The sequence below is a fragment of the Eurosta solidaginis genome, chromosome 5 (assembly GCF_040869045.1).
Source record: "Eurosta solidaginis isolate ZX-2024a chromosome 5, ASM4086904v1, whole genome shotgun sequence".
Lineage (NCBI taxonomy): Eukaryota > Metazoa > Arthropoda > Insecta > Diptera > Tephritidae > Eurosta > Eurosta solidaginis.
This window is the reverse complement of record NC_090323.1, coordinates 192,355,543-192,378,594: the sequence shown is the minus strand read 5'-3', so window position 1 is coordinate 192,378,594 and position 23,052 is coordinate 192,355,543. Positions and strand designations below refer to the sequence as shown.

General features: G+C 40.7%; 1 protein-coding gene and 1 long non-coding RNA gene across 16 annotated transcripts in view; one reads left to right on the top strand and one right to left on the bottom strand.

The window, feature by feature from the left end:
- The window catches only part of LOC137251988 (uncharacterized), a 199,931-nt gene extending 197,596 nt beyond the window's left edge, over positions 1 to 2,335 (bottom strand). For all 3 annotated transcript variants that reach the window (XR_010953418.1, XR_010953419.1, XR_010953417.1), the window contains exon 1: positions 1,426 to 2,335. This is a non-coding gene — a long non-coding RNA (uncharacterized lncRNA). The remainder of the gene's footprint in view (positions 1 to 1,425) is intronic.
- Lmpt (Limpet) overlaps positions 1 to 23,052 on the top strand; it is a 958,773-nt gene that overhangs the window by 538,798 nt on the left and 396,923 nt on the right. The window contains exons 1-5 of one of the 13 annotated variants that reach the window (XM_067787084.1): positions 1,938 to 2,043; positions 2,556 to 5,312; positions 5,375 to 5,434; positions 9,073 to 13,926; positions 14,151 to 14,643. The exons of 6 other annotated variants lie outside the window; for them this stretch is intronic. In XM_067787084.1, coding sequence (XP_067643185.1) covers positions 3,183 to 5,312; positions 5,375 to 5,434; positions 9,073 to 13,908 — 7,026 coding nt within the window. In that variant the 5' untranslated portion in view covers positions 1,938 to 2,043; positions 2,556 to 3,182 and the 3' untranslated portion in view covers positions 13,909 to 13,926; positions 14,151 to 14,643. Of the gene's footprint in view, positions 1 to 1,937; positions 2,044 to 2,111; positions 5,313 to 5,374; positions 5,435 to 9,072; positions 13,944 to 14,150; positions 14,644 to 23,052 lie in introns of those variants that run through there. 6 more of the 13 variants (XM_067787085.1, XM_067787089.1, XM_067787088.1 and 3 more) reach the window with 6 other exon arrangements.

Here is a 23,052-nt window from a genome sequence, read left to right as displayed (position 1 = left end):
CATGTTGAACACCGACAACCCTCGCCTATACCTCTTTTGTGGCCTGCTGTAAGTCAAACCTCTAGTCCCGCGGACTAAAGCCAACATTCATTGGCGTGGTGGGGAGATGCTTTGTTTTAACGGAGGAGCGCCGAAAAAGTAGAATATTACAAGTTAAACTAACTAAATACCGACAGATTTATCCTTATTACTATCTTAGGCAAACCTTTTAACCCCTCGTTGCGTAGTTTTGAGCGAATATCAAGGCAAAGACTCAGCGATTGCATATAAACCAAATCAAAACTACATAATTCTAGTATATTTGCTGCCGTGAGTGAAAACTGATTGGCTAATTGCGCTGGCGTAGTAAGGGGGCCTAGAGTATACCCGCGTCAGGTATGCCTGCCGTTATAGGCGACAAAAAAACCCAAATTATTCAAGGGGTTGCCAGCGCAATTTATAGCTTTTTCAACCCCATTTGTCAACTTCGCCTACCCTAGGAGATGGAGGAGGGATGGTTTAGAAGTTTCAATGTGGTCATACTAAATCGATTCCGAGATTTTTTGCTAGTTATCGCCATTTATTCCTAATAAGTGACTTCGCATGTCGTAACCACTTCAAAGTGCACTTCATCAGCGAAAGAAGCAGAAAAGTGCTGCCTGGCATTGTATATATAGCTGCATGTACAGCATTTCAGAGATTGGGACCTGGCTGTGATCTCTGCCATGCTCTCCCCACTATTCTCATTTATTTTTGATCTTGATTTGCTTCGTACGTGTGCCAGCTATCTTCAGTGAAGCCACTTAACACTAAAGGTAGATATAGGGCTTTCTTAAAAAGTATTTCAGCATATCGCATCATCCCACAGACAAAAAAGCAGGCATTTCGCTCTTGCTTGGTGGCACATCGTCTCGGTTTTTTTTTTATTGCACCAACCGCAACCTCGGCTATGGTATCTCTTGAGGAGTGGTCTCTACAGAAGCCCTGACATCGGTAGGGCAAACCCCTTTATCCCTTTCGGGATAAGCACGAGATGAGCTATCTTTTACCTCGCGACGAAGTACCTTGCTTTTTTGTATCAGGTTCCGGTGCCTTTCTGGGCTTCATGCTTCACAGAGCCGTCTTGAGAGTCTTATTATCTAAAGCGCTTGACAACTTTTCTTCTAGGTATGTACATAGAGCTATTTCCTACAAGCCTACATCTTCGTTGTTACACACTCACAAACAAAACAAAAGGTGAACGCGTGTGCATAGGAAATAAAAACACAAAAACTCAATAGCAAAGCACAAAGCAAATTGTCAAAAAACATGAAAATTCAATAAAAAGAAAGAAATCAAAACTTTGACGAAAAAGCCAAAATAAGCAAACGCTGACGCCAACCAGCTGATTGCTAGCCCAACGCAGCGCTGACCCATACACCTTAAGTTAAATGATAATTTGTATACTTAGACTTTGCACGCCAATGATGACGTGACGATGCTATTGCCGCGTTCAAAGAATTTCCGCATATTGGCGGCTGCCACCCACTTTCGTTACAACTTTTTATTTATGACTTTTTATTATTATTTTTTTTTTTTCACCAAACATATCTACAATTTTTTATTATCTGCTAGAACGCGCGCTGCGTGACACACTCACGCTATATGTTTGTATGCGATATTTAAGTTTTTTTTTTTTTTGATATTTTCTTGATTTTTATATTTGAACTTTAATTGTATGCGAAGTCAGTTGTAACGCGCAATATATAAACCTACGCGCTGCGTCAATATAGTGCGCGCACTTGCCGAAATCTTGAATGTTTTTAAGTTGCTTTGTAGTAATTTGGTGTGCGCGTCACAGCTGACATAACCGCGTTCACAACTGAAAATCATACAATTGCATTCCCAACTTAATTTTGGCTATTTGTTCTAAGAACAGCGCGGCTAGTGACAGTAGCGCGCTTGAGAAAACAATCAGTCGGTTTTTTTAACGGCGCGTTAGTCAAGCCTTTGTTGTGATTTCCCTACGCGGTGACGTGATTCATTTTTCGTGTTTTTTTTTCGGTGTCTTTCTACATTTCACTTGTAAAACAATTGCCAACGCTATGCGCAACGCAGTTCTGCTACAAGCTGCAGCCAGCCGCTTACCTATTTGGCTCTGAAATCATTCTAATTTAGACGGCGGTGGCTAGCGCGCTTGTTTTTTTTTTCGGGTCGCTCGCGCTCTGATATCATCAGCGCTCATTTGATTAGTCAAAGATTGATTGATTCGTTTTTTGTCTCATTACATTCTACCTAACAGTGCGCAAATTAGCAACATCAATTGAGATTCCGTTTTTGAAATTTAGTCGAAGCAGTCTTAAGGCGAGAAAGTGCTCTTAATGATCGTCGTTAGAGCGCGTTTGTTAAAAGCGATTTGAAATTATTTAAAATTTGAAATAATTAAAAAAAATATATATATTTTCCAATTGATAGGGCTTTGCAATTTGTTAACCTTGAGTGCGTGCGTGAGGCGTTGTAGCGAAGCGCGTATGTCATATAATTACCTCAATGTGCACATAAATTTCACGTTTATAATTTGTTTGTCTTTTGCCAAGAAATTCCAAGGCGTTCGCACTTGAAACTTTGCAGAGTATAAATAAAAATAAAGTGTTACAAAAATAAAGCAAAATATTTTGTATTTTCAAAATATTTTGTATAAAAGAAAAATTTCAATTTTTCATTTGGTGAATTACACAATCAGTAAAACTGCAAGGCTGGTATAAGAAATGTGGTGAAATTTATATAATATCACCGCGCACAGCGCCCGGAGACAGCGATTAGTGAATTGTTTCTTTCGTTTAGTCCGCTGTCAATTTCAGTGACGATTTGTTGGCTGCTGCAGAGACGTGCATCGCGAGCGAAAAGCTTAACCGAAAATAGTGCGCGCCGCATACGCTGTGCTCTTCGGCGGATCAGTGGTGAATGTGGTGGCTAATTGTTTTTTATTTATATGAGCGCTGCCGTTTGACGCATGTCCTCGATTCAGATTGGTTTTTTAAATTTTCAAGATCGCTAGCTAACAAGTGCAACGTAGAAGATAAATAAATTCACGAAAATACGAAAAATGTAAAATCAAACGATTTTGCGTTACAATATAAAGAGAAATCGATTTTCAAGATAAAAGCAAACTTTTTGAACTCGAACTCTCTTAATTCAGACCTCTGAAACTCACTACACATAAAATGGGCGACTCAATGCTACCTGAAATCTGCGATCTCGTCTTTTCCGTACTACTCGGTTATGCCGGCGCTTTGGAATTCCTCTACGTCATACGTCACCTCTACCACTGGAGCTGCAATCATATGGCGGCGGCCGCTACTCAAAATGACGCAGGCAGTCTAAGGCATCTACAAGATCGTATACGCAGCGACCTCGCCGCAGCTGAAGACAAAGAACGACAGACGGGTATGCAAACTATGAAAGATGGTGTACTATATAGGGATGGTTTTCGTATAGATCCAAAACAACTCGAGCAGGATCGCTTAAAAGCAGAACAAAGCACACCGGAAGGCCGTGAAAAACGTAAACAAGAAATTGAAGCGGAATTGAAGCGGCAACTTGAGATCGAAGAGCAAACACGTCAACAGCTTGCCGAAGCTGAAGCTAAATTAGAGCAGCAGCATAAGCAACAGGCAGCTGAAAAAAAGGCGAGAAAGGCGGAGGAAGAAGAACAAGCGCGCATACTGTTAGAGAGAGAACGACAGCGCGAAGAAGAGGAGCGCAAGAGAGATACAGAGGGAGCTGAAGCAGCACGTAAAGCAGCCGTAGAGGAAGAACTAAAGCGCCAACGACAAGAGGAAACAGAAAAACGACGTAAAGAAGAGGCAGAGGAACAGCGAAGACATGAAGCAGAGCTGATTGAAGCAGCAAAGGAAGTTGATGAGCAAACACAAAAGCTGTTAGAAGCCGAACGCCAACGTGAGCAAGAGCAGCAGAAACAGCAAATTGAGGAACAGGAATATGAAGAAGAACGCAAATTCCTAGAAGCCGAACGACTGCATGAAGCAGAACAACGAGAACGCGAAATTAGAGAAGCCGGTGGCGAATCAAACGATGAACAAGAAACAGAAGACGAGGAAGAAAAATTACAACGCCTCAAAATAAACGCAGCGCTTACAAGCGGCAAGCTGCCAGTCATGAGCGAAGCAGAAACTTTGAATAATATAATGCAATTACTCAATACCGAAAGTAAGCGACGTCAAAACGAAATCGAATATGAATTGAGCGTAGGACGTGAACGTGAAGAGCGGCAAAAATTGATTGAAGAAAATGCGCGTAAATTTCTCGAAGCCGATCATGATATGGAAGAATTACTAGAAACAGTGCAAAAACAGCGTCACTACTCTGGCACAGAGAGTGCACCACAATCGCCAGTACACGAAGAACCATGCCTGCGCAAAACAGTGAGTCCACTATCCGATAATAGCCCAAATAGCGGCAGTAGTGAACGTCTAACAAAAACTGTGAAAACACAATTTGGACAGAAAACTCAGAATGAGTCATTTTCGGTGTCAACGAAACCGTTGCTCTTCAAAAGTATATCCGATGATACTCCATCATTTGAGCCGCAATCTTCGTTGAGTCCACAACCATCTACAGAGGAGTATGTAAGTAGTGCAGATAACAAGATCGATACACAATTTGCACAATTGGAACGTCAAGAGCCCGATGGTGAAGATGAAGATAATCCCTCAGCTTCTGCACAATATACTGAAGACTATTTGCGTTCATTGGATGGTATTAAACAGCGTCCGCTTGTGCGTGAAGATGGTTCGGGCCGTAGGCGTGCTTTCAAAAAACGACGCTCCAGTGGTAGTTCAAATTCATCGTTTGATTCGCGCGCTTCACGTGATGAAGAGCTAAAAATGTTTACCTCCTTAGAGGAGGAAGAGCTGCAACCGAAGAAAGAGGGTGAAACTGATGATTTCACACCAATCAAATATACGAGCGAACAACTTTTAAAAGTAAAAATGCCACGTAGACGTCATAAACGTAGTCCAGCTAAAGATGTCAAGCCAGCGGATAGCGCCATACGTGGCTCATTGGAAATGTTGAATGAAGAAGCAAATACCAATCCATGGGGTGAAGTCACACCCGAACACTATAAAGATATGCCTTTCTGGAAAAAAGAAAAATCAATGTCCATCGATGAGGAGGCCATTGAGCTTGATATACCTGCAACAAAGAAGGAAATAAAGAAGGACGTTGATGTACGTATTGTGCCGAAGAGCTCGACGTTTGAAGAAGCTACGCATACGCAAAACAAGGAAGCTATAACTGCATTGCAAAGGCAACAAACGAAGGAGGAACAGGTAAGAGATGTATACTAACAAGAGTTGAGTGTTGCTTATATTTTTATATTCTTTGGTTACAGGAACAGAGCCAACAAGAGAAACAGTCAGATGAAGCGACTAATAGTGATATACAATCGAATGTAAGTCTCGTACTTTTACAACTAACAAACTTAGGGTACAGTCACGCATAAAATGATAAGTGGTCTGTGTGAGCTCTAGCAGTAAGAGACCTTATGTCATCTTTTTAAAGAATTTTAAATTACTAGCTGGAGCAAAATTTATTCCAGCATAGGTAGCAATTTCTCCAGGACTTAAACGAGATGAACCCATATATGCCTTTTGCAACCTGAATAATTGATAAAAAGTTTGTATAGGCTAGCTGGGGTAGAAATATATTGAAATCAATCCAACTTGGTCTGCAAATATTACATTCCAGTATTCTCTAACGGTGGTACGTGCATCTCCTCAGTTAACACTCCTTTAACTGACTTTAATTGAAAATAGTACCGCTGACCACTTTGAAGTAACCAAAAGGATCAGAAACCGGAAAATCCCATGCTTAGCTGTCTTGAAACCCATCTCTCCCGAAACAGAGAGCAAATGGTCAGCGAAATTCTCGAATTCTCTATTGGCAGTCACGTTCAGTTCGCAAGAATCTCCCGCGGCCAAGGGCTTACCGCGTTCATATCCGCCTGACTATATAATCGAATTTTAAATGCAGTTAAACAGTTAAAACGTTGTATAGTATCCTTACCACATTCCTACCTCCTTGCTGACATTGTGCTCCTCACCTTGACAAAGATTACCAGGTCATCAGCATAGGACATCACCTCTAGGTACTGGAGCAGGTTGTTCACAACCATGGCCAATTACAGGGAAGAAATAATACTCGTCTTCACAATCCGCTGTGGCCGGTAGTCCTGTGGTACTTGCGAGACGACTTTCGCATTCGTTCAGGGGAGCGTTCCATACTTCACATATTTTCGGGGCCTTATGTGGCCCCAGCGTTTAGGTCTGAGTGTGGTTTCTTAGAAATCGCTGATTTGCTGCCTCTCTTCTGGGCTGCTCAGCATTTGTGACATTATTGAGAGTTATTTGGCCGACGGCCTCGCCATAGGTAGGTGAGTTTAACAATTAGGTTGGAAAAGCTATCGAAACCCTTTGAAAGGAATGTGTTACACAACCCCTTCAATCCCATCAGCATATCGCCCTCGACTGCATCGCTACTAACGCACTCAGGAGCTTTCGTCCTTTTTTATGTGCAAGTATTTTTTGAAGTATCTATGTTTTGAGAACGATTTAATAGGACCACCTTGAATCTTCGAGGCCATCCCGCCCAATGCCCTGTAGTTTTATGAAGATTTTCATCTTCATTCGTTTGCTCACAATATGGAGCCGTCAGTAATGTGAAAAAAATAATATTCTTAAACAACTTCCTTTCCTATTTCCGATGCAGGCACATAAGACCTATTATAGACGTCCTTTCTATCACATACCTAGTTTGAGTCTAGCATGTTAGTCGGCGATTTAATCTTAAGCAAAAATAGCTAACTACCCCTCCTGAAGCTTAATTACCAGAGGAGGTTAAGTTCTTTTTTTTCTGAGTGTCACATATCACATGGAATTGATTGCTGTGCTGATCCGCCTGTGACTTTTGAAAACACGCTTTAGAAGATTGGTACAAAACTTGTCGAATGACTAAGGTTCCAGGATGCATAAATTGCACTTAAAGATCATTTTTCCTGAAGACTTGCTGCAATCGTCATAGTCCTAGTGCTTATTCTCCGGTGGCTGCAATGCGTAGTTTTAGGGGCCTTCCCAAAAGTTTTTCTGTTGTCTTGATTATGTATAAATGTTAACTGATTTAGAGTAGGGGCTCCTTTTGCCCTTCCCAAATAATGCAAGCTGCCGCTTCCTTATGTGCCAGAAAATTATCTGTTAGCTTAAGAGCAGGATATATGGGCAGATTGATGCGGTTTATTTTAACTGCTTCTTCTGGGCCGAAAGATATTTGCTAAAAATCTACGAGCCCAATTATCCCCTTCGGGAGCAGCAAATAGTGCCATAGTTTAATTAACAATCACCTCAGATAGTTTATTGAACCCATTTCTAAAATTTAATTTATAAAGAAGCATACTGCATATGAGTCGGACCGAGAGGAGCAGTCTGAGTACCCATGGTTGTACTTGCTACGTCGGGCGTAGCCTAATCGTTCGAAAGAGTTTAAGTATATTAATTCAGTAAGCGTCTTTTTATGACAGCACACCTCGTTCCTTCCAGATTCAATATATGTCAACAAGCATGGGTACGGGCTAGAGTATTGTATGCACTCGTATCAAGCACTCTCTCAACTAGACCTTTGTTTGGGAAAAGCAATGCTCAACAATCGTTCTTGGTACCGGAATTTTACCCGAATAGTACCGATATGATCCTTAAAAATTTGAAATAGCTCCGACCCGATCCCAATAGGTAGACAATCCCGGATTACCCCAAAAATAAAATAGGAATGATTTCTAAGTTAAACTAAAACGATCGCGAAATACGCCAGAAATGATCCGATAATAAACCCAAGATGAAATGAGAATAGTTCCGAAATAATTCAAGAAATTGCCTCAATGTAGTACATAAATGATACTAAAAATAATGTGAAAATTATCATAAAAACATCCCGAAAACTTTCCTTTAACGATCCGGGGATATTGACTAAATGAACACGAAGTAGTCAGGATATGATACCAAACTATCCGCAGATAGTCACGGCAGCCGCCTTTTTACGATGGTAGCGGACTCCGTCTACCACATCGCGGGTCCTGGGATAAACTCTTGGGCAAGGTTAGGTTGGGCAAAGTAGCATCAAAATTAAAAAGAAGTATTTTCAATTAGCGGAAAATTTTTCTAATCGTGATTTGCAAATACCATTTACCATGAAAAGCTTCTGAGTGAAAATTTATCTGCTTTGCAAATGCCGCTCGAGTCGGCATAAAATATGTGGGTCCCGTCTCGCCTCCTCGGAGGTAAATCGCGCCATGTATTTATTTATTTATAGTCCCGGAGTGATCCAGAGATGAGCCCGAAATGATCCTTAAAGCATTCTTAAACGGACCCGAAAACAATCTGCAAATAGTCTTGAAATAGCCGCGAAGTAGTCCGGAAATAGCCCCGAACTTGTCCCCTAAAACAATCCCCAAATGAAACAACTATGGTGCTGCAGTTATCCGGAAATTGGCCCGAAAAAAATAGGAAAATGTTCTGCTAATAGTTCTGTAATATAAAAATAATATATAATATAAAATAATAGCTGTGACGACCCGAAATGAGCTGGAGTATGCCCCGAAATAGTTTCGTTAGCGCTTAGACTTCGATTCATTTGACCCAGATACCAAATATTATAGGTCGTGGCCAAATAAACCAATAGAGTTATATTTAGCCGTTGAAAAATACTGCTTCAGAATAACCCCCCACCCCTTTCCAAAGGCCTGAATGTAAATGATCCATCAATATGTGTATTTAAAATTATAAGGACACAAAATATTGAAAAGTAACTGTTGGCGCGGGGCATGCAGACCTCTTTTTGTCCCTTTCAGACACTTATCACTTATTCCGTGCCACCCGTGCTCTCATTACCACTAACTTCACAAACAATCTTTATATAAAGCTTTATATCTATACACTGCTTATCTTCCTTAATTTTAATGCTTCTTGCTTAACTATTTTTTCATACTCATAACTATGCACACCTCACTGCACTCACTACGCTTCAAAATCTCGCTTTGCTTAGCTTCAAGCCCCACAAAATTCACCAACTGACCGCAAATCTGCTTCACCGCGCTTACGACGCAGCCCACTTGTTGATGAAATGGATAATTACGAAGAGCAATGGAACAAAACTAACGAGCTCGAAACAGAGTGCGCCAGTGCACAATCAGGTGCCACGCTCACCACGCCTAGCACCCCATCCATAGTAGTTGCACGTCCACCGGATACAGCTCCCTGGCGGAATCAACACGGTCTACTGATGGAAGGAATTAGTGACTTTTATGATTTTACTGCTTCAATAAATCCCTCGCGCTCACGTTCTACCTCACGTCAACCTTCGCCTGTAAAATCTCAACCTGGCACACCGCAACCAAATAATGTAGCATATGTGTCGTTACAAGAGAGCAAAGAGATCATCGATGTTTACGATGATACCGATAATGTGATGGAGAGCGATTTAACGAAAGCAAATGTTGTCGAGTTTATAGAATCACTGCCTGAGGACCGCCATGGCCTCACGCAAGTAATCGACAAGCAAGTACAAAATGTTGCCGATTCCCCTGAAGTCCATGTTGAAAGTGGAGAAGCTGATGTTAATCGCATCGAAATGAATTTACTTGTGCAAACTCTGCGTGTTGAGAGGCAATCTCGATCACGCTCTCGTTCGCCGCCACCAACTGCAGATCAACTTTCACGTAGTGTCAAGACGCGACGCAATAGGTTGATAGAAAAAAATGATAAACTCTTTGAAACACTGAATCTTCCAACGCCATCTAACGAAAGCCCCGTTGAGTCCCCTACTAATGACTCACCAACAATTGTGATTGAATGTCCGGAAACAAGCTCGACAGAGGGGGCAAAGTCGGGCGAAAATATAAAGTCGCTTGTGGCAGAAGAAAGCAAACAAGGCAGATCGCGCTCGCAATCTCCACTACCAACGCATGATAATCTGCAGCATAGTCTGGAAACGCGACGCTCAAAGCAGATTAAACAAAATGATGAGTTGAGTGCAAAACTTTGTGTTCAAATCGACGTTAGTCGTACACCAAGTCCAATAGAGCTACTTAGCGACCACAAGCCAGAGAATCACATAAAAGCGGAAGAAGAGTGTATGAGAGAGAGTATGAATCAGTTGGTCGATTCACTCCGCGCAGAGAGAGCGCATTTACGTTCGCGCTCACGATCACCGCTACCAACATCACTCAATTTAAAAACCGGCTTAGAAAATCGGCGTAAGAAAAAAATTCAACAGAACGATGCGCTCTTTCAACAGTTGCATATAGATATATCCAGCATTGTAGGTGATGCTGCTTCCAACTCGAAATCACAAACAGCGCCGGTCATTTCGATACAATGTTATGATGAAACGACTGAAGGACAAGCCTCCGCCGATATTAGACATGAAGAGGACGAATATTCTGCAGAAAGCATGACTAGTTTAGTTGAGTCGCTGCGCCTACAGCGATCACGTTCGAAATCGCCAATGAGATGCTTTGAGCGTGAGCGTACACCTGAGACGAGCAGCATACGAGTAGGTTTGAACGTAGGTCATCTGCTAAGTGAGCGGGAAGATGATTCGAAAACACAAACAGCGCCTATCATTTCGATACAATGTTGTGATGAAGGGCTAGGAGGGCAAACCTCTGCTGACAGTCGATACGAAGGAAGCGAATACTCGGTTGAAAGCATGACAAGTTTAGTTGAGTCACTGCGCTTACAGCGATCACGCCCTAAGTCGCCAATGAAACGCTTGGAGCGCGAACGTACACCTGAACCCAGCACCATACGCGTAGGTTTGAACATTGACGATAAACTGAGTGAGGGAGAAGATGAGCACGAGCGTAGATCACGTACGCCATCGCGTTCGTTATCGCGCTCACCAAAACGTGCTAGAACACCAACAAGCTCACGACAATCAGTTGAAGAGAGCGAATTTAATAAACTACTCAATTTGGAAGCATCACAAAATCGTACACTCTCTAAATGCAGCGAGGAAATTGAGAGTATTTTGGCTGAGAAACAGCGAAAAGTAGGCGCAGAGGCCTTACGTAAATTAAGTAATGCAAAGGAGGAGATAGAATTGCTTACAGTTACACCAATCACGACATACGAGAGTGAGGATAAGAGCAAACTCACTAGCACAACTCACGAGGAACGTTTACGTGCTTTGCGATGCACGCCGACTACACCCGAATACGAACGTACACTATCGCAAGAGCGGCAAGACGTGCAACGTATTAAGGATGCAATTTTAACAAGCGGCTTCAAGCGTTCCACCTATGTTGGCGAATCTCTCGATTTGGGTAGTGAGTTTGTGCCTTTACGCGAACAAACAGCACGCTTCCGCCGCTCACGCAGCCCATCACCCTCACTTGTAGCAACAGAGTCGCGTGAAGTACGAAGGGAACGACGAGAACTACAAGATAAAATTATAGCTGAGCTCGTGACAGCCTCAGCTGTTGCGGTTGATGTGGAACGTTTGGGTGCGAAACCCAAAGAGGGACGCTCAATGTCAAAAGATTTAATGGAGACACAATGCCAAGAACTGCGACGCTTGAACGCAGAGTTTAAACGTTCACGTAGTCAAAGTCGTTCACCGCTGGATGAGATGGAGGCGCAGGAAATTGCCAAAATCGACGAAGAGGCGGGTAAACGAGAGCTGGAAGAGCGCATGAAACAAAATCTCAATTTTCAAGAGTTTTCGCGTTACCTCAATGCCAACTTTCTCGATAATGAACGGCGTGCGTCTGACTCGGCGCTCATACAAAAACCAGAAGTTTTCTTTCAACTGCAAGGGATCGACGAAGAGCTAGATGTGGAGCCAGAAAACTATCATCATTTTCGACGTTTCTCGCTCAATCAAGAGCAACCAGTTGAAGAATACCCAAATGATGATTATGTCTTCGTCTCACAAATTGAAGTACAAACGCCTAATGGTACACGCACCTGGATACGAGAAGACTTCTACAGTGAAGATTTCGAGCAATTGAGTTTGATTACAGAAGAGAGTGGAGAAGGCGCGCTCACAATTGAAGCTGTCAACGAAGCAGCTGAAGCACACTTACACGCGGCCGAAGAAGAAGATACCGATGGTAGTGAAGACGAACGCCAAACAGTGGTTGAGGTAGAAGATGAAATAGACGAAGATATATGCGATTTTAACGAACGTGGGCCCACCGACGAATCACATCACGAGATATCGGAATGTGAGGAAGCCGAACGTGAAATGGATCAATATGCGGATAGAGAGGCAAATGATTGGCAGCAAGTAGAAAATATAGATCAGCTGCTGTTAGATGAAGAGATCTTGTTGGCGGCCGAAGAAGGCGCTGCTGGCGGTGATGGTGAAGCGAGTATGCTGACTTACGATTCAGATTCTGCAGAAATTGATAAAATGTACGATGAGGCTATTAAAAATCGTAAGCCCTCAGGCATCTTACGTGACTACGATAGCATATTAAAAGAAATGCAAAGAAATTATATAAATAATAATGTAACGGTAACAACGGATGGAAGCGAGGCAGATATGAGCGGTGCAAGCGATAGTGACCGCAAAAAGGGAGGACGCAAAGATGAGGGAGAGGCCACGCTCAAATTAATAAGAAACGAGCGGCAAGAATTGCGGTATTTGGGTGATGCCACTGAGACTGAAAGTCATGCTACACGCTTACGTACACGTTACGGCTATGCGCCGCAGTTGCATGGACAGGGCGTTGAGGAGTTAGATATTGAAGTAGACCTAAATTATAAACCAAGTAGGGAGTATAATTGGCGTAAGAATTTCAAAATAGATGATGATGAAGACGTTTTAGGTAATATAGAGAAAAATAAAAATGCAGAAACGCAATCACATGCCACAGCTGAGAATGAATGCCTAGACTTGCGCAAATTTAGTCTTGGGGGTGAGAGCATAACGCTTTTCAGTCAAAACTTAGAAGGCGTTTGTTATGTAGTCGATGAGAGTCAACTAAGCGCTGACGTAATACAAGAAGAGAAAGAGAGCGCGTTTGAGTTAGGCGAAACTGAAATAGCTGTTGTGGAAGAGCAGATCGAGCGCGCAGAGAAACCTAAAAAGAAGAAGAGTAAAAAGAAATTACGCAAAGAGACGAGAAATACTAGCAACGAATATGACGATGTCAAAGATGAAGATGACTCCGAGTCACAATTGTATAGTCGCCGCAGCAGCAGCATACAAATGGACATTGATTCACTTAAGCGTTGCACAAAATCACGTTCACGACGTAACTCACGTAACAGTTTGACAAATGACGAAAGTAATCTGGCAAGATTTTCACCACACAGCAGCGCTGGTGTGGTGGACTCAACTACTAAAAGTAGTACAAGTGACACTACTCCCTCAGGTACTAAAAAGAAGCTCAAAAAACGTAAGAAGATCAAGGAGGCAGATATTAAAGAAGAATCTACGCTCTTTGGTGATTTAACAGTTAAGGTGCCCACAGCTTCAGCAGCAGTCTCACCCGGTACAACTAGCATCAATCCTCTAGCTACATTAAGTCCACAAAATAGCATATGTATCCCCTCAAGCTTGCTTGACTCAGAAACTCCTGATTTGAAAGAGCTAATTAGCGCTCCATCTTCGGCAGAGCATTCACCAGTGAAACAACAAAAGCGTGATGATGTGAACGATGTTGAGGTGAGAATTACAGCTATAGCTGATGCTTTAATATCGTCTGTAGCTGCAGAAGCAGCAGCAGTTGTGACTGAAGCAGCAACAGCAGCGCCAGCTGCGGCCACAATAGCTACGCGTAGCTCCACTACGCCAACGACTACAACAAAAGCCACCACTGTTGATACTTTCGATATATTGAAGGATGCTAATTTTTATCCGCTTTTCTAGCTGCTCAATCAAGCGCAAGTAATTTGTGCACAAATGTGCGTGTTTTTGTGTGTGCACTGTTTTCGTGTTCCTAATATTAGTCTTCGTCTTCTTAATTCCCTTCCCACATCCTTTTGCAATGTAGTTTTGTATGTGTGTAATTGTTGGCTTTTTCAAATTTGTAAGTTTTTGAAAAATTTTCTAAATTGCATTTTTTAAATATATTTTTGTGTTCTATTTATTTCGTTTTTTCTTTTTTCTAGACAGACTTAAGTTGAAAAAAAAAATAAAAAATTGAACCTCAATCTGCACCCACACCCGCACCAGCACCTGCACCCACATCTATACCTAGCACAAAACAACTTCAAATATTTTGAGGCGCTTATCTACCTTCATAATTTATCATTAAGTTAAACATATTCCGAAACGCCGAAACTTCAGCATATCAAGCTGTCGTCCGAACGCCAAACGAACAAATCCGAACAGCGAATCCAACATTTTGCTAAAGGACGTTTTGTTCATTAATTTTTTCTATTAAATAAAAAACAAACATTTATTTATACTTTTTTTCGCTGTGCATCCAAAAGAAATTTGAGAAAAATTGATTTGCTGCATAATTACGAAAACATATTTTCGTTTGTTTACATATCGCTTAGGTTAAGTATAATCTACATATGTAAAAAACTTTAAAACAAAAATGATTTAAAAATTTAAAAATTGTTGCAAATAAAATTTTGTTTGAACTTTAAAAAAAAATCTTAAAAGTTTTTGAATTTTGTTTTTGATTTTTTTGTTTGTATTTTTTTTTTTTGCTTGAAGTTGTACATGGCTGTTTGCATGGCCCTAGCTTTGGATATAACAATAACTAAGATGAAAGGCTGATTGTCTGTACTTTTGTTATTTGCTTTTACCATAATTTTTCTAGCAATTTAATATATCGGAGTACAACCAGGAACGTCTTTTCAAGTATATTTAGTGGGCTTTACAGTGGGATTTTTTGGAAGAAAAAGCAAAATTTGTTTTTTTCTACTAAGCGTTTCGGGTTTACTTTGCACCTTCTTCAGAGAGTCTATAGTATTTTAACTGCTAAGACCATTTTTAAAAAATGCCTCATCTGGGGTTTTGTTTAAAAACAATCTATGTCAGAATTCTTTTATAAACCTTATTTCTCACTGCAAATTGGAAGACGTTTTCGAAACTTATTATATGAAATAAGGCGTTTTCAAACGTTTTCTGATATGGGGCATTTTCGAAACGGCAGCCGAGCTAGGATGATATCCTAGGGCTCACTTATCTGTCCTCCATAATCCAAGCACTCTTTCGGCATCGGTTACCAGTTCGCAATTTTGGTTTTTACAGGAATTCTCCGCGGGCTTGGTAAAATTTGAAGCCCCTACTTATGCTCTTCGCACTCATGCCTTTCTGCCTTTAGTTTTTTCTTAGTGACAAATCTTCTCGTTTCGTTCGGTCTGAGCAGTCTATTGCGTTTGAGTACTTTCGACATCCAGCTTTACTTGTGGGTTTTGCGCTTTTAGCCGCGATCCGGTGGACGTACAGCCGATAAGCCTGAAGGATGCTCTTATGATTTAAGCTAGTGCTAGAAATGATTCGGGCGCCAAATGAAGTTTCTTCGTGCAGGTTAAACTTTAAGACTTTGGGTCGAAATACAAGTTCATTGCCAACCAAGGCGTTGAGGCCACAAAGCTTGATTTTTAGTTCATGGCGGAGGCAGTGCTCATATTGCATTTCATGCGCTCGTGTCTTTCTCCCCATGGTACTTACTCCCATTTATGCGAATCTTGGAGATATGCTCGTTTGCATGCTTAAACGATAGAACTTGGCGGCGCAGAATCCCGGCCCCTTCCCTCACATCACGAATTCTATACAGAATTTAATATCGGCAAATTTTGCCGTTACCAGGATATCAACCAGCAGGGTAGAGGCATTATCCCTACTAAGGGAAATCAGGGTCCCAAAAACAACGTATAATCTTTCTGCTGGGAACAATGTTGTTTTAATCGAATGCATACATCCGTACAACGGAATCCCCAGCTTGTCCTTAAACCGAATGTGTCGGAGTGATCTTGCTAGCGGCTCCCATTTAGCATTCTAAGATTCAAAGGCATGTTTTTTTCATGGTTTAGAAATGACAGTGATTGGTATCTTTTATATACCACAACGACACTAAAAAGAACTTAGTCTTCATTTGCTGAGCATTTTCAAAACTTTAAAAGGATCCGGAAAAAAATGTCGGTACCTAAAAAATGAAGCCTGTACCACCCAAAAATCTACTCCAATAGATCCGATTTAAAAAAAAGAAATAAATACTGAAGCTGTAGTCAATCTTAGCTTCTTTTCCAATTTACGTCGTGCTCCCTTTTAATTTTTCTTACAAATGGGTGGGACCGGGCCTACATGTTTAATGCCGATTCCGAATGGCACCTGTAAGGCAGATGAGTTTTCACTGAGAGCTTTTCATGGCAGAAATACACACGTAGTGCTTGCCAAGCACTGCCGAGGAGCGACTCCGCTTAGAATAATTTTCTTCTAATTGAAAACCCTTGTTTCTAAAATTTTGATGTTGCTTTGCCCGGGGCGTGAACCCAAGATCTTTCGTGTGATAGGCGGAGCACGCTACCATCACACCACGGCGGCTGCTTAGATGGTGGCTAATCTTAGTCCATAATTTTACGTTACAAAGTATGAGATGATGCCGAAATATTTGAGAAATCAGGTTTCATTTTCCTAATAGAGATCCACAATTTACTTTATATTTATAGATATCTGTTTTATCGCCAGCTGAAACATTGTAAATGAAATATCAAGCACGTCGCGAATTTTCAATCCACTAAACATCAGCATGGATTCCATAGCAAACATCCATAAAAGGGCGGAACCGCTATGCCAGGGATTGTCGGGTGAACCCCGTACTTGAAGACAAATACCATGAACTCGCACTTGAGAAAAGCAACCTCCCCAGGGAGACGCGCATCAATCTGGATCAATTTTTATCTAGATACTGTAATATTTCTTATCCAGAATCAACCCCGACATACGCAACGTATGTCCCGCTTGTAATGTATTTCCATATGACAATAACCATCTCTACAATTGCAATATAGAACCAACACTTCTACCTGGTCCAACCCTGTGGAAGCTGCACTTTGCCTCGGACTCATGTTAGAGGACATTGATGTCAATTAGTAAGTGGTTGTACCTATTGGATGGTTCGAAGAACATGGATTTAATAAGCACCACCATAGCGCTTTAAAGACTTAGAAAGGCCAAATGCGTGGTCCTTGAACTATCGAAAGCTTTCTAGTTTACTATGCTGTTTCATCCAAGATCTCGAAGGATATTCCAGCAGCTATCAACTTGTCGATGGTATACATGATGGGCTAGTCTTTGCTTAGAAGCTATGCATGGCTGAAATAAATTCGGAGAGCTTGCCACCTGATGGCGAGTAGCTACCCCGTGGTTTGAATTCACTCGCCCACTATTTAAACCAAAAAGCTTAGCAGTCAAAAGCAAACACGGTAGGCACTATACCGACGAGTTTTCTTTAGAGCTATGATCTCATATTCTCCTTTCTCCATACAAAACATGTCAATAAAATATGATTTACCCTAATGTGCATCCATCAATGGACGCGTCTCTGACAATGTAGCCGTCATACTTGAATTGTCCCATAAACCAGAACAACAAACAAAAACAACAAACCCTTTAGTATATATGTTTATACAAATTGCAAAAAAATACATAAAAATGTACAAACTATGTGTGTTTATGGCCATACGAAATGCATTCGCTTAAGTTCAAATGCATTGCAAAATTTAAATAATGATGGAATGCATCCTACTGAGGCCACCCGTGAGTGTGAGTTGGTTGGCATTACTCAGAGTAGCATTGGTATCATTACCTAAAATAGGAAGCGTTATGTCATCGTTGGTGAGGTATTGAAAATAGTGTACATATCGTACGAATATTAGTGACACTAAGTGATACTCACATCACTAGTCTGATGCTAAGTAAATGAAGCCACAACAACAATAAAAGAAGCACTCACTTGTATCTACATAAATGAATCAATCATTATGTCCGCACATATGTACGTACACGCAGCGGAGAGAGATGCACAAACACATGCATATATCTTATCTGAGATGCTCCCATACGTAGGCAATAATTTGTGCAAGTATCGCTCACATATACACGCGCATATGAGAAACTATAAACGTAGTTATAGCTGGTAATTTTATAGCTGATAACTAACTAGTAAATTCAAGAAATAGAAGCGCCTAGAAATATGTCAACGAGGAAACCACACAGTATAAAAGCAGCAACAGTTGAGGCACGACAAGTCAGTTTGATTTAAGCAAGCTATCAGTTGCGAAGTATAAGTGTTATTTTCAAGTAGGCTAATAGAGACCATTTTTGCATTATTCCATATTGGAGTTATTTATTCAACAGTTTAGTGATTCGAACGTTAGCAGAAGATTTGGAACAAGCGGAATTTCACTATATTCGTTACAATATTTATATACAAATACATACATACATTTAGATGTATGAACACATAATAATTTGTCAGGAGAGCTGCAGTAACAAAGGTTAAGTTACTTTGCGTTGAAAACAAGACACGGGGCGTATGCGCAATATTTGAAAACTACGAGAAATTAGGGGTTGAAATACTTGTTCTGTGAAATGAAAATGTTAAAAAAATGGCATTCAAAATATTTTAAAAAGTATGAACGGTTTGTTTCACTTTTTCAATTCACGGAATAAATAATCTCTCCTCTTTTCAATTTAAATTCTGTAATGACGTTTGGTTTAGATATTCTTAAATATATGTACATACATATTTCTATATATGTACATACATATTTCAATTTACGCCGTACAAGCACCGAAGTGTCTCGAAGTAGTCATGTTGGTTTGTGAATTGAAAAAAAAAATTTAGTTTCTGTTATTCTAGAAAATACATAAAATAACATTTTAAATGCATTTCAACTGCACTTTTAAGAATCAAATTCTGCGCCTAAAAGTATGCAAGCGCAAAGCATGCAAACAATTTGTTGATTTTTCGCCTAATGTTCAAAATCATGGTTGCCTCTTTCGTTAATCTTGAACCAAAACTGGTTCTTTCTAACGTATCTGGTAAACTGATCCATTTGACAGTATGTTCTAATATTGAAAAACATAAAAAAAAGAAACGAGGAACTCTTATCACTCAAAACATTTAGCAGTGGCGCTACAACAACAACTTAGTTATCTCAAGATACATAGAAAATATGAGCCGAAGGAAAAGTTTCGAAGCAATGACAACGAAAATCAGTCACACGCCATCACTGATACCTTGGTTAGGTTAACTTTAGTGGCTTCCGCGGATGCATACAGTGTCAGGAGGACCGTTGAGATAATGCAAAAGGATCTCCTTTTCGAAGCATTTCGAGAACTTGATAACGGCAACTAACTCTTTGATGTCGTACTAATCGACCTATCGTAAATTACCCAGAAATACAGCTCCCAGGCGGCTTTTTCTGATACCACACTGAGCAGCTGCACGTGCAGTGACTTCGCTTTCTCCTCTTCGTCATCTTTAACACTCTTAAATGCCTACCTATGTGCAATTTTATCGCGAATTACGGAGTAAACGTGATCAATAGATGTACTGTTTTAGCATTGGCTTGTATGTGGCAAAAGGTATACCTGAGCGACATCAGCGGCAGTTTGGTATTAAGTTCAGAATTGAACAAAAAGATTTTATAACCACTTGGCTGAAGCCGAAAATAAAGATTTTCTTGCTGATATAGTGTAGTGTGATTTCTTATCCAAGCTATTATAGCTGATACTTCTTCGTGGAAAACACTACAAGGAGCAGGTAGTCTGAAAGAGAGTTGGAACTATCCGTTCTTTGAACTCACCCTTACCTCCAACCCTACTGTTTAACTCAGAACCGTCGGTGAATATGGAAATCGTGCCGTCAGCATTGAAGCACCGAACCGACTCCATCCAATCATCTCTGCTGGGAATATTTACTATAAAGTTTCTGCGTGCAACTTTTGTGGTAGCACGGGGTGTCCTATGTTTTTAATACTCAAACTGGCTGACGTTGCAGTTTGGCGATATCCAAGTGTAGGATATCAAGAAGGATCTAAAGAATTTCGCCTGGCATTGTTCTTTGAGAGCCACTTCTGTTAGATCTGCGAACTTTCCATACAAGTTAAGTTTTGACACCTTGCTCAGGGCTGGCCATCATAAAAATACATGGGTTGAATAATCGCGGTAGAAATCTATCTGCTCATATTTTTTGCCAATGGCTCTTTTGAATGTGCATAATGCAAGGTACGCGCTCTTCTAACGCTGAATTACGTTATCCTTTCAGCACTGCAACCTTACTAGAAATAATTTCCGTGACCTTGGTCGCCCAAATAACTATTTATTAGAAGATTTGATGTGATAAAGCTCGTCTAATTGATTTTTTTTTACTCAACCCAACTGGCAGCTCTGTTCGTGTGAAGTATTATTTTAAAGTGAGCGCGCAAATAATTCAAAAATTTTATCATTTCTGTCGAGAATTTAAGATAAACTTTCAAAAGTATCAAAATCTCTAGCAACTCCCAAAGTGTGGAGCACGGAGTGCAGCTGAAACTCATCATTTGTAGTGAATTTAATGAGAATCACAATTGTCATAATACAATAACAACAGTGGTACAACAAAGAAAGTTTGATAATATACATAGCTACCAACAACTGAAAATCTCCCGCCAATTCCTGTGCAGAAAGCTTTCAGTAATTCAACAATCGCATTCGCGCCATCTATCGGTTGATAGCCTAAAATAAATTATACCATCTAAGCCTGTGCTGCCACCTGGTTCCAACTCATCTATTTTTTGGAGTATTTTTTTGGAACACTATGTCTCAAAATTCTGGAAAGCGTCGTGGCGAGACCTTGGGGCAATGAAGCTGAAACAATTAAAAAGGCTCCTCGTCTAAGCGATTCATCTCCTAACCTCATCCGTACAATCGACCAACGACTCATAAAGTACAATGACTCGTTGTCCAATAAAATAATGGAAGCAGAAAAGCGTATGATGGAGTTTACATGCAGAAAACTGGAAGATAAATTTGAAGGCCTGAAGAAGGAGTTAAACGAGTTAAGTGGTAGAATTAATCGCATGGAGGGTATGTTTGAGAGGATTAGGCACCTCGAAAATGAAATAGCCACACTAAAACAGAGAGTATGTAAGCAGGAAAACTTTATATCTAAGCAAGAACTCCAAATTGCTGCATGCGACGTCCGAGTTCATGGGATTCCCTTCGAGGAAGGGGAAAACTTACAAAAGATTTTCCACCACCTCTACTTCACGCTAAACTTACAGCCACCCCCCCTAAAAAGTGTTTTTCGGCCGAAACGCAAACTACCCCACGGTACGGTTGATCCCGCCGTTATCATTAAATTTTACACACCCGCGGACCGAAATACGCTGTTGAAAACGATTGCGAGCTTCAGGCGCCACAAAAACACCAAAGGGCTGCGACTCGTGCATGTGGGAATAAATTCCAATGAGCCTATCTTTGTTAATGCATCGCTGACCAAAAATAACTATGAGATCGTCAAGGCTGCGATCCATCTAAAGAAGAGGAAAAAGGTTTCATCGGTGTTCACAATGCGGGGTGTGGTGCATATAAAGCGAAAATTCGGCGACCGACCCGAAGCAGTCCCCAGCCTGAGTTTTCTCGAGAGTCTCGACCCGGAAAACAATACTTCCTTTCGTGAAGACGTCACGCCGGTTGCGAACAACGCCCTGGAGGGCCACCAAAGGCTTAACTAACAGCCCCCTGCTAATAAATATTTCTCTTTGCTCTCTTCTAATCTATTCCTTCTCTGTCTTTTTCTTCACCTACAACATCACAAAATCATTAATTATGTTGTTAGCAAAATTCAGTGTTAATCATTCACTTAATTATTTTTATAATGTTGGTCTCCGATAATGAGTCCCTGAGTTCCAAAGACTGTCTATCTACTTTGTTGCGCATAGTCAGCAAAAAAGCCAACGGGCTGAAAGTTATTCATATCAATGCGCAAAGCCGTTATAAAAAGCTTGACGAGTTGAGGTTTCTGTCAGAAGGCTCCGATATTGATGTCATATGTGTTTCAGAAACATGGTTTTCTTCGTTTCATAGAAATGATATGGTGAAGATAAATGGCTACCAACTTTTCAGAGTTGATAGAAGTGGTCATGGTGGTGGTGTTGCGATATATGTAAAAAGTAGTATGTCCTGTAAATTGTGTTGTTGTTCTAGTCCAGGTGATCCTGTGGAATATGTGTTTGTTCATATGTTTTCTGATAATAATAGTAGGCTTCTTATCGGCTGTGCATATAGACCGAATCGACTAGTAGATTTTTCCGCGTTTATTGAATTTCTTCAATCGTTACTATTAGACTATGACAATATTATCATCGCTGGAGATTTTAATAGTAACCTACTGGTGGATGCCACTTTAAAACAAAGCATGGAATCTCTGGGACTTTTTCCCACAAACTGTGCTATACCAACGCATTTCACAAATACTAACTCTTCTCTATTAGATTTATTTTTTGTCAATGATCTTCATAAAATGATTCACTACACGCAACTATCCGCCTCCTGCTTCTCAAAACACGACCTGATATTCCTAAACTACAACTTCCAAACATCATGTAGGCCAAGTTCGTTCGCGTATCGCGATTACAGAAATATAGATTATTATTCCCTTGCTGTGTCCGTTGAGTCGGTTGAATGGAGCTTGATTCGTACGTTAACATCGGTTGATGACCAGACAAAGTTTCTGCAGGATAATACAAATAAGTTATTCGATGATCACGTTCCACTAAAAATAAGAACACCTAAATACAAGAATAGCCCTTGGTTCAATGCTACATTAAAACACCTTATCCACCTTCGTAACCAAGCCTTCTCACGGTGGAAAAGGTACAAAACAGTCGAAGCGCATAGCTGCTTTAAAACAGCTCGGCTTATTGCAAACAAAGCCATAAGGCTGGCCAAGGCAAATTATTTTAAGTATAAGTTTAGTTCTGCTTTGAATACAAAAGAAAAGTGGAACAAAATCAAACAAATAGGAATTGGTAAGCCCAAAAGTGACCTGTTTCATCCCCCTGA